This window comes from Prionailurus bengalensis, chromosome B2, assembly GCF_016509475.1.
Source record: "Prionailurus bengalensis isolate Pbe53 chromosome B2, Fcat_Pben_1.1_paternal_pri, whole genome shotgun sequence".
Lineage (NCBI taxonomy): Eukaryota > Metazoa > Chordata > Mammalia > Carnivora > Felidae > Prionailurus > Prionailurus bengalensis.
This window is the reverse complement of record NC_057349.1, coordinates 669,334-682,871: the sequence shown is the minus strand read 5'-3', so window position 1 is coordinate 682,871 and position 13,538 is coordinate 669,334. Positions and strand designations below refer to the sequence as shown.

The 13,538-nt window shown below is 38.2% G+C and overlaps 1 protein-coding gene across 1 annotated transcript; it reads right to left on the bottom strand.

Moving 5' to 3' along the window:
• Positions 1-7,901: 7,901 nt before the first annotated feature.
• On the bottom strand, positions 7,902-8,975 carry LOC122490567 (olfactory receptor 2W1-like). The gene has a single exon (XM_043593214.1). The coding sequence runs from the start codon at positions 8,973-8,975 to the stop codon at positions 8,028-8,030; it is 948 nt and encodes a 315-aa protein (XP_043449149.1). The 3' UTR covers positions 7,902-8,027.
• Positions 8,976-13,538: the final 4,563 nt, after the last annotated feature.

The window sequence follows — 13,538 nt, the reverse complement described above, 5'->3', positions numbered from 1 at the left end:
TGTACACCTGAACTAGCATAAAACTATGAATTAATTATACTTTACCAAAGGAAAAAAAAAAGGCTCAACCCAAATATTCAACTAAAACAGTTCTCTCCTGAGGTGGGTGGGAGGCTGGAGGAACAGATGATGGGTATTAGGGAGGTCACTTGTGATGAGCACTGGGTGCTGTATAGGTTGAATCACTAAATTGTAGACCTGAAACAAATACTGCATGTAGGTTAACTGGAATTTAAATAAAATCTTAATAATAAAAATAAAAAAAATAAACAATGTCTCTCATGCACAGAAATGAATTCCTAGCTTCCGAACCAGTGGTCTTTTCCACGTTATTTTTCTACCTGAATTCTCAGTGGCAGGTTAGTGCCCCCATGTCAGCGTTGCCCTTTGCCTTCCCAAAGACACCACCTAGCTGCCCTCCTGACCCCCCCACCCAGGGCACCCTCCCTGCTAGTTCTTTCCCCAGAGTGTTCTAACGGGCTCTCCTTTCTCCCCTTCCTCCTGTGTCACAAGGCTTCCCTTACCAATTTTTCATAGAAAACTAACAGCCTAGGTCTTCTGGCCGTCTCATCCTTTGCGCCTCAGATTTAAAATTTTAGCTAATTTTTCGGCATTTGTACTGACTTTGATAACAGTAACTTCCCATACCACATGTACACAAAATTGAATTTATTACGTTACCTTGTAAAACAAACGTTAACTCTTTCTTTCACAGACATGAACTTTTTATGTATATAGCGGTGTTATAAACTACTTCCTAGGGTCTTAAAAATGTTTGTTAAAATGAATTTATGAACTCTGGGGGTAGAAATAAAAAACACAAATATTAATTTTCATTTCTAGTGTACATTTCATTACATGTGATTAAACATATATCTCGGACTTTGAAGGACAGAAAATTCATATAAAAGCCAGAAGCTTCTTTTGTACATTTCTTTGAGAATTTTGTAAACTAATTTAAATACAACATGATTTTTTAAATTTTTTTTTTTCAACATTTATTTATTTTTGGGACAGAGAGAGACAGAGCATGAACGGGGGAGGGGCAGAGAGAGAGGGAGACACAGAATCGGAAACAGGCTCCAGGCTCCGAGCCATCAGCCCAGAGCCTGACGCGGGGCTCGAACTCACGGACTGCGAGATCGTGACCTGGCTGAAGTCGGACGCTTAACCGACTGCGCCACCCAGGCGCCCCAATACAACATGATTTTTAAAGTAGGGAATGTTTCTTTCTCTCTTCACCTAAATAACACTGAGAATGTAATTATTCTTTACTTACAAGATTTCTCCCACTTGCCATGGGGATCATTCAGGAGACACTCCTGTTCCTGTCCAAGGAGAATCATCCTATTTATATGACTGAGAAGAGAAACCTGCAGTGTGAAAGATGACAGGTCATTTCCCCAAACAGCAATGATGAAATGTGTTGAGTCTGGGAAGACCTTAGGGATGCTGGGTTATCTCATTAGCAATTAAGGTATATTGTAAATTACCCAGGGAAAATCATTTTTAAAAACCCCAGGAGTTTCCATAGTTAAGTGACTCATTTTCAACTCTGCATGGAAATTACAACCATCATTTATTTGTAGTAATATTAATATAAGACCAAATGAATAACTATGCTTTGCAATTCAAAATACATTTCTGTGTCTGGTTTCATCAATGAAACACTTCTACTGATGGTGTTATTACTGCAGTTTCTGTGCAAGAAATTCATGTGTCCAGAACTTACAGATTGTCACAAGGCAACATAGGCAATGATGAGACATTTAACCCACATATAATCATGATTGTAAGTTTTATTTTTTCTGTCACATTTGCTTTTGTTTAACTTAAACTTTCAAATATATTTCAATAACAATGAAATTTGTGACTTCTACAAAGAAGGGTGCCTTTAGCAATAGTGCCCCTGACAGTTTGTCCTGGAGTCACAACCATGGATGGAAGAGGTGAGAGGTTATGGTGGTGATTATTTGATAGAGTTATGTTATGCCTGAAAGCCATAATTTGTTATTTAAACTTTGGCTTGTTATTCCCATTGAGGACACACTAGCCAATTAACACTCCCTGGAAACTGACATTTTATAGATACGTGATCCCGCAAAATTTCAGCAGTTTTTATTGTTGAATAGCTTGGTAATAGGATCAGAGAGTGTAAGTCTTGTCAATGACCCTAGAGATTATTTATAAGGATAGGCCAAAACTCTATCATTAGTGTTGTGAGAATCATTACTTCCTCTCCTCCTCTGAGAAATCACCTCAAAACAATAAGGATGATAATAAAGGGGAAATGCAGGTTTATTTAAGCAGCTGAGCTCTGAAACATGGATCCTAAAATAGAAAACTATTCCAGGGTTAGTAAAGGTCAGACAGTGGAATATGCAGAAGAAAGGATGCCTCCTACTTTGAGAAGCTGAAGGAGGTAAGCTAAGGGGCCTCCTGAACACACAGCAGGATGGAGCATATCAGGGGATGGTTCTTATATCCATCTGGACTTCTGGAAGAACCACACAGGACACCACTGAGACAGACCTTCTGAAGAATATTTTCTCTTGTTATGTATGTGGTGAGGAGAGGGACTGTGAACAGACTGTGAGCAGGAATTGTGAGTTCACATCACAACACGATAGCCTAAAATCTCCCTTATGTGTGTGACCCTGGGTCTGAAGGAACATTCTCAAGCTCAAAGCATAGACTTTGCTCCTTCCCAACACAAATATTCTGAAATGGGTGGTCCAGGAAAGAAATTTCAGGTTGAATGTAGTAATAAGAAATAAGAAATGAGTTCCATATTTCTAAAATAATAATAATAATAATACCCAATGGGCATGAAAGGGTCAGGAGAGAAGCAAATAGCAGATGAGGAGGGGCACTCACCTCACTCTTTATTTTTTTTAATGTTTATATATTTTTGAAAGAGACCATGAATAGGGGAGGGGCAGAGACAGAGGATGACACAGAATCCGAAGCAGGCTCAGGCTCTGAGCTGTCAGCACAGAGCCGGACGCAGTGCTCGAACCCACGAACTGCGAGATCCTGACCTGAGCTGAAATCGGACACAACCAATTGAGCCACCCAGGTCCCATCACTTCATTCCTTAAGTGTTACACACGGAAGATGAGGTTACAGGATCACATTTCATTTAAAAAGAAAAACATCAGGAAACAATTAGCTCTGTGGAACTAGAAGACAGCTCAGAAATATAAGAACTCATAAAATACACGGTGTAAGAGATGAGCAGTAATGGAGTTTAGCTGAGGGAACAAAAATGGGGAAGAAAACATCAGAAATGAAATAAAATTTTGAAACACAGAAAATAGACTTGGCTGAATAAATCTTACAGGAAAATGAGGTCAAGATTAAGAAGCTGAATAAAATTAAAATGAACAAGATGTTCAAAATATTAGCAAGAAAAATATGGTTATTAAAGTTTACCGAGGATATTATGTATATGTTCAATTGGAATTCATGTATAAATATCACTAAAACAGTGAAGCAAAGGAAAGATGTGTCTAGAAACTAAAAAAAGATCAGTGTTTTGAAAGTACTCAAATTCAATGAACTATTAGTTGATTAGGGAAAATTACCAGCCATCTACAAAAGAGATCCTATGGTATGTGGCAAGGGAAACATATCACGACCAAGTTGTACTTATTCCAGGAAAGCAAGGAAGCACTTAATGTTTAAAATCAGGCAATATGATTCACCACATAATAAAATCAGATAAAAAATCATATAGAAGATGGGGTGCCTAGGTGGCTCAGTTAGTTTGGCATCCAACTTTGGCTCAGGTCCCAATCTCACGGTTTGTGAGTTCAAGCCCCGTGTCGGGCTCTGTGCTGACAGCTCAGAGCCCGGAGCCTGCTTTGGATTCTGTGTCTCCCTCTCTCTGTTCCTCCCCTGCTCCCACTCTGTCTCTCTCTCTCTCAATAAAAAAAAATAAATAAAAGTTAAAAAAATCTTTTAATCATATAGAAGAAAATATGATAAAATTCAGCACCTTATAAAAATCTATTTTTTGTATTACTCAGCAATCAAAAAGAGTGAAATCTTGCCATTTGCAACAACGTGAATGGAACTGGAGGGTATTATGCTAAGCGAAATAAGTCAGAGAAAGACAAATATCTTATGATTTCACTCATGTGGAATTTAAGAAACATAACGGATGAACATGGGGGGAAGGGACGGAAAAATAAGATAAAAACAGAGGGAGACAAACCATAAGAAACTTAAATACAGAGAACAAAGAGGGTTGCCGGAGGGGTGTTGGGTGGGAGTATGGGCTAAATGGGCGAAGGACAATAAGGAGGCACTTGTGATGAGTACTAGGTGTGTATGTAAGTGATGAATCGCTGAGTTCTACTCCTGAAATAAATACTATACTGTATGTTAACTAACTTGAATTTAAATAAATAAATTATTAAAAATATTTTTAAAAAAGAAAACAGGGCCACCTGGGTGGCTCAGTAGGTTGAGCGTCCGACTTTGGCTCAGGTCACAATCTCACGGTTTGTGAGTTCGAGCCCCACGTCTGGCTCTGTGCTGACAGCTCAGAGCCTGGAGCCCGCTTCTGCTTCTGTGTCTCCCTCTCTCTCTGCCCCTAACCCACTCGCATTCTGTCTCTGTCTCTCTCAGAAATAAATAAACATTAAAAGAAATTTTAAAAAAAGAAAGAAAACAGTCTTTAACACAAACCTGTACCAAATCATTAAACTCAGAGGTGAAATAGGGGATGCCGTCCTCCCTGTCAGTGAACAGGACAGTTTCTGACACTTCCAGCCAAAATTCTGCTGGGAACCCAGCCAGTACAGTAAAAGAAAACTAAAAAGGGGGAGCACAGCACCTGAGTGGCTCAGTCAGTTGAGTGTCCGGCTTTGGCTCAGGTCATGATCTCTCACCATTTGTGGGTTCGAGCCCCGCGTGGGGCTCTGTGCTGACAGCTCAGAGCCTGGAGCCTGTTTCAGATTTTGTGTCTCCATCTCTCTCTGCCCCTCCCCCACTTGTGCTCTGTCTCTATCAAAAATAAATGTAATAAAAAATTTTGAAAAAAAAAGAAAACTAAAAAGAAGTTTCAGACAGGAAGAAATAATTTGTCATTATTTGCAGATTGTGTGATAAAATACAAAAAAGTATCTAAAAGGATATACAAATAAATTAGAATTAATAATTTGGCTAGCAAATTCATTGGATACCAGGTCAATATACCAAAAAAAAAAACCCACAAAACATATTTTTATACAGTGGCAACAACCAACTAAAATTTTTTTTAAACAAATACCATTTACTACCATTTACAACAGGATCAGAAACATTCAATGCCTAGCAATAAATCTTTGTGAAATTCATGCAGGGGCCCCCCAGAAAAACTGCACACATTAATGAGATAGAAGGAGGGGACGTCATGGTCATGGGCTAGAGGACCCTGTACTGAAAGATCACAATGTCAATCTTGAGTTCTTTTAGATTATAGAAAATGAGGCAACTCCACTCACTTCACGAATCTAACATAACTTAGATACTAAAACCAGAAAAGAACTTTATAGAAATGGAAAATTACAGGCCTATAGCACTTATGAGTTTTGGTTAAAAAAAAAAAACCTGCCAACAAAAGTAACAAACTGAATGTATAAACTAAGATAATAAATCTGGTCCAAGTTAGGCCTACTCTGTGAAGGTAAAGTTTGTATAACCATAGAAATCATCAATAAATATTAATTTACAACATAATAAAGCAAAGCCGAAAAAAATCACATGGTCTTCACAACAGACACAGAAAAATACTTCATAAAATTTCATATTTATTTATGACAAAAATAAAATAATCTTAGAATGTAAGGAGTGTAAAAAAATAACAGCTGATAAAAAGTGGCAAGATAAAACACATCACATTTATTATATAGTAATAGTGAGATAATCAAAACTCTCCCTTTGATATTAGGAACTACATAAGCAATGTCACACATACTACATTCATCATTTGCAGGGCAAGCTAGTACTAAAAATTGAGTAGAGAAATTAAAATCACATAACTCGAAAAGGTACAAGTAAAACTTCACATAATATTGATGAATATTGGTGTATATATGGTCACTTTTTACACATAATAATGGTGTATATGTGGACACTCTAAAATAATCTCTGGATAAATTAGGAGCCTCACAGGTATGTTGGGTAAAATGTGAATACAGGGTCAATATTGAAATCAATTTTGCTTGAACAGCCATTGTTAAAAAAACAAAATTAAAAATGTTACAGATACAACCTGCGATAGAATAAAAACGCATCAAATATCTAGGAAAAAATTCATAAAAAGAGCTTTGGAATGTATATATGTGGATATTAATACATATTTAATTATAGGTTATTAAAAACTACAACCTTTATGAACAGGAGAGATAAATTATTACTTTCTATTCAGAATATCACTGTTGTGGAAATACATGAAGTATTGAAATGCTTAGACATGCATAAATCATGAAAATGTGATGTCATTCATATGAAGAAAGTCAGGCACAACAGAATTCATTTACACAAAAAATTTTAAATATCCAAGTTATACTATATTCCTGGGAGATGCATACCTAGGTAAATCATCCATAAAACAAAGGAAGACATTGGAATTCACACATTGAGAATCATGGTTCTTCCAGGGGAGGAGGGCAGGATTATAGGCAGGTATTAGACATGGAATGAATTGTTATAGCCATCTTTTTTAACCTCTTTGGTGTGAATGGGATTTTGTGACAGATGTGAGGACCCTGACATGATCGGAAATGGAGCCAGAGGAAGTGATATTGGATACTGAACCAGAAATAAAGAGGAAGTCATCAAAAAGTCTTAGCCTCAAGCTTCAGTCTGATAATACAGCTCTCAACGGTCTCTACATATCAATATTTATCTTTCTTCTTAAATATGGAAAGGATTACAGTTTGACCAAAATGATGGAGAAAAAACTAAAAAACAAACAACATTGTAGCAAAAGGCAAATATGAGAGGTCACTTCAGTGGCCATGAATCACCTTCCCATGTGCTAGTTTTTCCCCAAGTTGAGAAAAGAGTATTTCTACTCTGCACACAGAGTAGGGAGTTAGTACAGTTCAAACAGGTGCTGTGGTAAGATCTCCATGCTGGCCCTAAAAATAATCAGTAAAAAAGACCAAGTGGGAAAGAGAAAAGTAATATCTTAACAACAGTCACTGGAATGTGACATAACATGTTTTTCTTTTTGTGCTCAAAGAATTGGGTTGTTTGTTGAGTAATTATATAGACAGAGGAAGATGTCAGAGGAAAGACATTTTCGGTGTAATTAGCATCACCTCACTTTTAAGATAAGTGGTAGCTGGAACTCATGGTCTTCTTGGTTTATTAGTGGTCTCACAGTTGTCCTCACACTGGAGATCACCCTATGTGGAGATATTCCTAGAATGCTGGAGGTGAAGACATCCCAAACATGGGGTGTGACGAGAACAGCTTTTAGCCCCCTTGACATCCTGACAATATTTACTTAGCATAATGAAGGGAGAAGATTAGAGTTAAATTGATGAATGTCAATATAGTTGGGACATGTGTCCTCTGAAAGAATCAGTGCATAATTTAAGCAATCTCTAGTGTTGGCATCTCAGTTTAAGAATTTATTTTAAATATGGACTTTGGGGGCAACTGGGTGGCTCAGTCAGTGAAGCAACGTACTCTGGATTTCAGGTTGGGTCATGATCCCAGGGTCATGAGATTGAGCCCTGCATCAGGCTCAGTGCTAACAGTGCAGATCCTGCTTGGGAGTCTCTTTCTCTCTCCCTCTCTCTGCCCCTACCCTGCTCATGCCTGTGCACATGCACACTCACTCTCTCTCAAAATAAACATTTTAACATAAATAAATATGGATTTCTGTACATTGGATTTTATCATAATTATTATCGTATGTATTTAGAGTACCCTCTGTCTCTCAGCTGATGACTACAAAATATCTTGTCTACATTTAATGGATGTCAGGTGAACATTTCCATATTGGAAATTGCTGGGAGTAAGAATCATTGTCCTGTTGTTTCCAAGGAACGTTTTTCTTTTCCAATCAGCCTCTTCATGGCCCCCTTGAACTCCTTATTCCTTAGTGTGTAGATCAGGGGGTTCAAGCTGGGAGTAACAATGGAATAAAAGATACTGAGAAGTTTACCTTCATCCTGAGATGGACTGTTTCCTGGCTGGATGTACATGTAGATAACAGTCCCATAGAAGATGGACACCACAATGAGGTGGGAGGAACAGGTCCCAAATGCTTTCTGTCTCCCTGCTGCAGATTTGATCTTCAACACAGCTATAGCAATGAAGCCATAAGAAACCAGAATGAGAAGAAGGGGAACAAGAACTATAATCAGGCACATAGCAAATGTGGTTTCCTCCATGGCTGTGGTGTCCACACACGCAATCTTGATCATTGCAGACATTTCACAAAAAAAGTGATCCAAATGGTGGTTCCCACATCGGGGAAGACTCATGGCATAGGGTGAAAGTATCATGCAGTTAGTAACACCAACTCCCCAGGTCATGGCCACCAGGGTTCGACAGAGTTGGGGGTTCATAATGGTCATGTAGTGCAGAGGCTTGCAGACAGCATTGAATCGGTCATAAGACATCACAGCCAGAAGGATACATTCCACTGAGCACAGTACCATATCAATGAAAAGTTGAAGGACACAGCCACCAAACGTAATTCTCTTGTCTTTGCCCCAGATATTGGCCAACATCTGTGGGACTATATTTGTGGTATAACAGAGATCCAAGATGGCCAAATTCCTAAGGAAGAAGTACATGGGGGTCTGGAGATGGTCATCTAGGAAAGAAAGCAGGACGATGGCCATATTTCCCATCAAGGCAATGGTGTAGAAGAGAAAGACAACCCCAGAGATGATCATCTCCAGCTGTGGCTGCCCCTGGAATCCAAGGAGTGTAAATCCACCAAAGTGGCTGTCATTGACCATTGTTTTCTTTTTTGTCAATAGCAATTCTAAAGATGGAATAATCAATAATGAGTATATTCAAAACCCTTATAGCCAGATTCAAATCAGGCATTACATTGATGATATGGATAAACGTTTTATTATAAAACATATCATTTTCATTGCTTCAGATAATGTAAATTTTTATTGGTTCAGATAATGTAAATTTTAAGCTCTGATGGACAATTGTATGGGCTATTGTATAGTTTTCTTTTTTGAACATCAAACAAAATTTCCAAATGTGAATTATAATACAAAAATTTACTGATAAAACTAGTAATCTGTATCTCTACCACTAGAGTATATAAAAGAGAACTTTGTTTGATTTAATGTCATTAAATGTCTTTTAATGTGGCTAGTTCTTTACTGGAGGAATTTTCTTTGTGTCAATAATAGCAGCAGTGTAACTGAAGAATTTAAATCAGTAACTTTATGTTTAATCCTTTAAAATAAAATTATTTTAATTTTGATTCCAGTAAGGAACAAAATCACATGAATATCAAATAGAACAGTAATTTCCAACCCTGTCTAAACAAAAAAGAATTTTTGGAGATATTTTCAAATAAAGAGATTCCTTGATGCAGTCACTATGGAAAATAGGATGGAAGTTCCTCAAAAAATTAAAAAAGAAAACAACAACCATACGATCCAGCAATTCCACTTTTGTGTATTTATCCAAAGTAAATGAAAATGCTCACTCATTCACTGCAGCACTATTCACAATAGTCAAGTCATAGAAGCAAACTAAGTGTCCATTGATGGAGGAATGGATAAAGACACTGGTGTATAGATGCAATGGAGTAAGTCAGTCCTAGAGAGGTAAGCATGGTGACTATAGTCCATAATGCTACACTGTATACTTGAAAATTGCTGAGAGAGTAGATCTTTAAAGTTCTCATCACAAGAAAAATACATAAAATACATTCTGTACAGAGATCTAATACTATTGGAAAAAATTCATAATCATCGACAGAGCCCTCCAGGTATTTGACTGTGGGTCTTGTTTGAGAATTGTATTTATCCTAGCATTAATTCTAAGTGGTCATATAATAACTAAACATTTATGATATTGGTTATGCCTTTAGTATGTCACAATTCTTATGGAGTCTGACATGAGAATTTTAAATTATAAATGCTTGAAATGAAAAAAAAAAAAGTGCCCAGGCACTGCCCAAAGTCCCATGTGGGGTAAGTTTCCCGAGTGGAGAACCATTGGTCTAACCTGTGGCTGGTGTGAGCCTGAATCCCCCTCTGTCTTCCCAGATTTTTATTCTCAAATTCTGCCATTTTCTTGTAAGAGTCAAATTTATCCCTTTGATTCAAATTTCTCTGTATTGCCACCTATCTTCTACCACTTATTTTTTCTCAGATCCAGAAATTGATTTATTTTATTATAAAAATTATTTGACCTCCTGTAGTATTGATTCCATTATTTACAGTCTCCTAAAGTCTGGTTATTCATACTTTTATGTCTTTCTTGATTTTATACAGGTTTTCTACCACTCACTTATACTTGGCTTTCGTCCATACAATGACTCACTCCTGGCACACTTCCAGTCAGAATTTTGAGCCACATGAAGCTGTGTTATTTCATAGCTGTATTCTCAGTGACTAACCCCAGGTTTAGGCACAGAGACTGGCAATACATAAAAGCCATAGTAACAGCAAATCTGTGTTCCTCACCCTTTGCCTTTATTAAACTCTGAAAGAGAAGTTTCTTCTTAAAATTACAAGCACAAACTTTCAAAAAAGCAATCTGGCTTCTCTCATATACCATATATTAAAAATATCATCTTAAAGACAAAGTGGCCCTAATTTTTTTAATGTTTCTTTATTTTTGAGAGAGTGAAACAGAGCGGGAGCCGGGGAGCAGCAGAGAGAGAGGGGGACACAGAATCCAAATCAAGCTCCAGGCTTTGAGCTGTCAGCACAGAGCCTGACATGGGCTCAAACCCACGAACTGGGAGATCATGACCTAAGCCAAAGTCTGAAACTTAATTGACTGAGCCACCCAGGCACCCACCAAAGTGGCCCTAATTTCTAAAACCAGTGTCTTTTCTCAATTATCTTAGCCACTTGGGTTTACCTTTGCCCTACAAAAACAGTAACCAAAACTTAACTTCTAAAATAACTCTACTCTCCTCCAAGATAGTACAACCCCTTTTCTTACCATTATCACTTTATCACTCTCTTTACCTCTTCCTCTCACTTCGTCTTCTCATCCATTTCTCCTTCCCTCCACCTGTGTTCACACCATCTTCTGCTTCTCTCCTGTTTCATGGATCTTCACTCCTGAGGTTTCACTTTCTCACTGGGGACTGATGATCGGCCATGGGTCTCTGCTTGCCCAGCTCCCCCCAGCAGCATCTGGACCACAGCCATACACAGGTTCACGTCATCACCAGGAGCAAATGTACAGCTAATGCCATGCATCATGGTTCTAACTGAGATCTTCATTTTCACTCTCCAACAAATCCACTGCCCCTTTCACTGCGGCACACACTTAGTTTATTAGACGTATGATCCCTAAGGTGCACCTAGTAGGCTCTTAATACATGCTTGTTAACATAGAAGGTGGTGTACAGACACAGGAGTAGAGAGGTAAAACCATTTCCACTTAACAGATAGTGACCTAGAGATTATTAGATGTCCTACATGGTAGAGAAAACTAGAACTAAAAGGTTCTATGCAAATTATTTTGATGTTGAGGAACTTCTAGTAACACTACCCAAGACAACCTAATTTCTTGCCCACTTACCCTAATTCAGTTGAGTAAACTTTTCAGTGCTGGTAATTCAGGCAAGAAAAACTCAGAAGAGAAACTTTCTTTTTCTGAAGTACAAGATGAATATTCTTCTTTATAACTAAATAGAGCAGATATATCCCTAGACTATCTCCACTTTTGCCCAATTATCACCATGACTTTTGTGCTGGAGGAAGGAGGCTGTGTTGCCTCTCACCACCCCATTCACTGGCCCATTAATGAGGCACGTTCATGTCCTCCTGTGGAAAAGAACCCAGCAAGGAGACACAGCTGTGCTATGAATGATAACTAAGTAGTTTTCCCCTAAGAGCAATGGTGTGACACCTGGGGATACTGAGTCTCTCCTAAGCAATTTGTATTGATAATTGCTCAGAAACACAAAGCCAAAACAAAAACAATTCTCCCTGAAGGGAAGTTATCAATGTCCAAATTCAGCTACTTTTCTTAATTTTAGACTGAGATTAAAATCATCATTACTATTATTTGTATTATATATGAGGCTAATATGAGTGAAAATAATTATAAGAGTTTTGTATTGTGCTTTGTTGTACACAATCTGTAATACGATATACTTCAATATACAATATACAACACATTTTTGTATATTACGTCTTAGTGATCCTTAAGGCCTTGAGTGGACATTATTACTCTTTTTATGTGGCTGCAAACTGCATATCATAGAAGTCTTGTGACAAGCCCAGAATGACGAGTAATAAACAAAACAGTGTGGTCTGCATCTTCTGACTCTACAATTTTTTTTAAAATTTATTTTTGGGACAGAGAGAGACAGAGCATGAACGGGGGAGGGGCAGAGAGAGAGGGAGACACAGAATCGGAAATAGGCTCCAGGCTCTGAGCCATCAGCCCAGAGCTCCACACGGGGCTCGAACTCACGGACCGCGAGATCGTGACCTGGCTGAAGTCGGACGCCCAACTGACTGCGCCACCCAGGCGCCCCTCTACAATTTTTAATTGAACATATCTTCTTATAAATGATCTCAAGTTTTGAAATAAATTTAATTGGCAAATGCATTTATAATTTCAGCATGGAACATAAGTTAATGCCCCCTCAGCCATCTACCAAAAGAGTAAGAGGAGAAAGAAATGTAATGGGTATAAAAGTAACATGGAGAGATGCCTGGGTGGCTTAGTTGGTTAAGCATCCAAGTTCAGCTCAGGTCATGATCTCACAGTTTGTGGGTTCAAGCCCCACATCAGGCTCTGTGCTGACGGCTCAGAGCCTGGAGCCTGCTTTGGATTCTGTGCCTCTTTCTTCCCCTCCCTGCTCGTGCTCTGTCTCTCTCAAAAATAAATAAAAGTTAAAAAAATTTTGTAACTAAATCCCAGCAGTAATGACTTGATAGATGTAAACCTAGAAACATAGCTTAGAGTTTAGAAATGTTGCCTCTTGATGCCTCTTGCACTGTTGGTGGGAATGCAAACTGGTGCAGCCGCTCTGGGGAAGAGTATGGAGGTTCCTCAAAAAGTTAAAAATAGAACTTCCCTAGGATCCAGCAATTGCACTACTAGGTATTCATAGAAAAGGATAGAAAAATGCTGATTCATAGGGGCACCTGCACCTCAATGTTTATAGCAGCACTATCAATAATCAAAATATGGAAAGAGCCCAAATGTCCATCGGCTGATGAATGGATAAAAAAAATGTGGTATACACATATATGCACGCGCATGCGCACACACACACACACACACACACACACACACACACACACACACTGGAATATTACTCAGTGATCAAAAAGAGTGAAATCTTGCCATTT

Excerpts from the sequence above, each read along its gene's own strand:
- LOC122490567 (XM_043593214.1), bottom strand. The coding sequence starts at position 8,975 with ATGGTCAATGACAGCCACTTTGGTGGATTTACACTCCTTGGATTCCAG.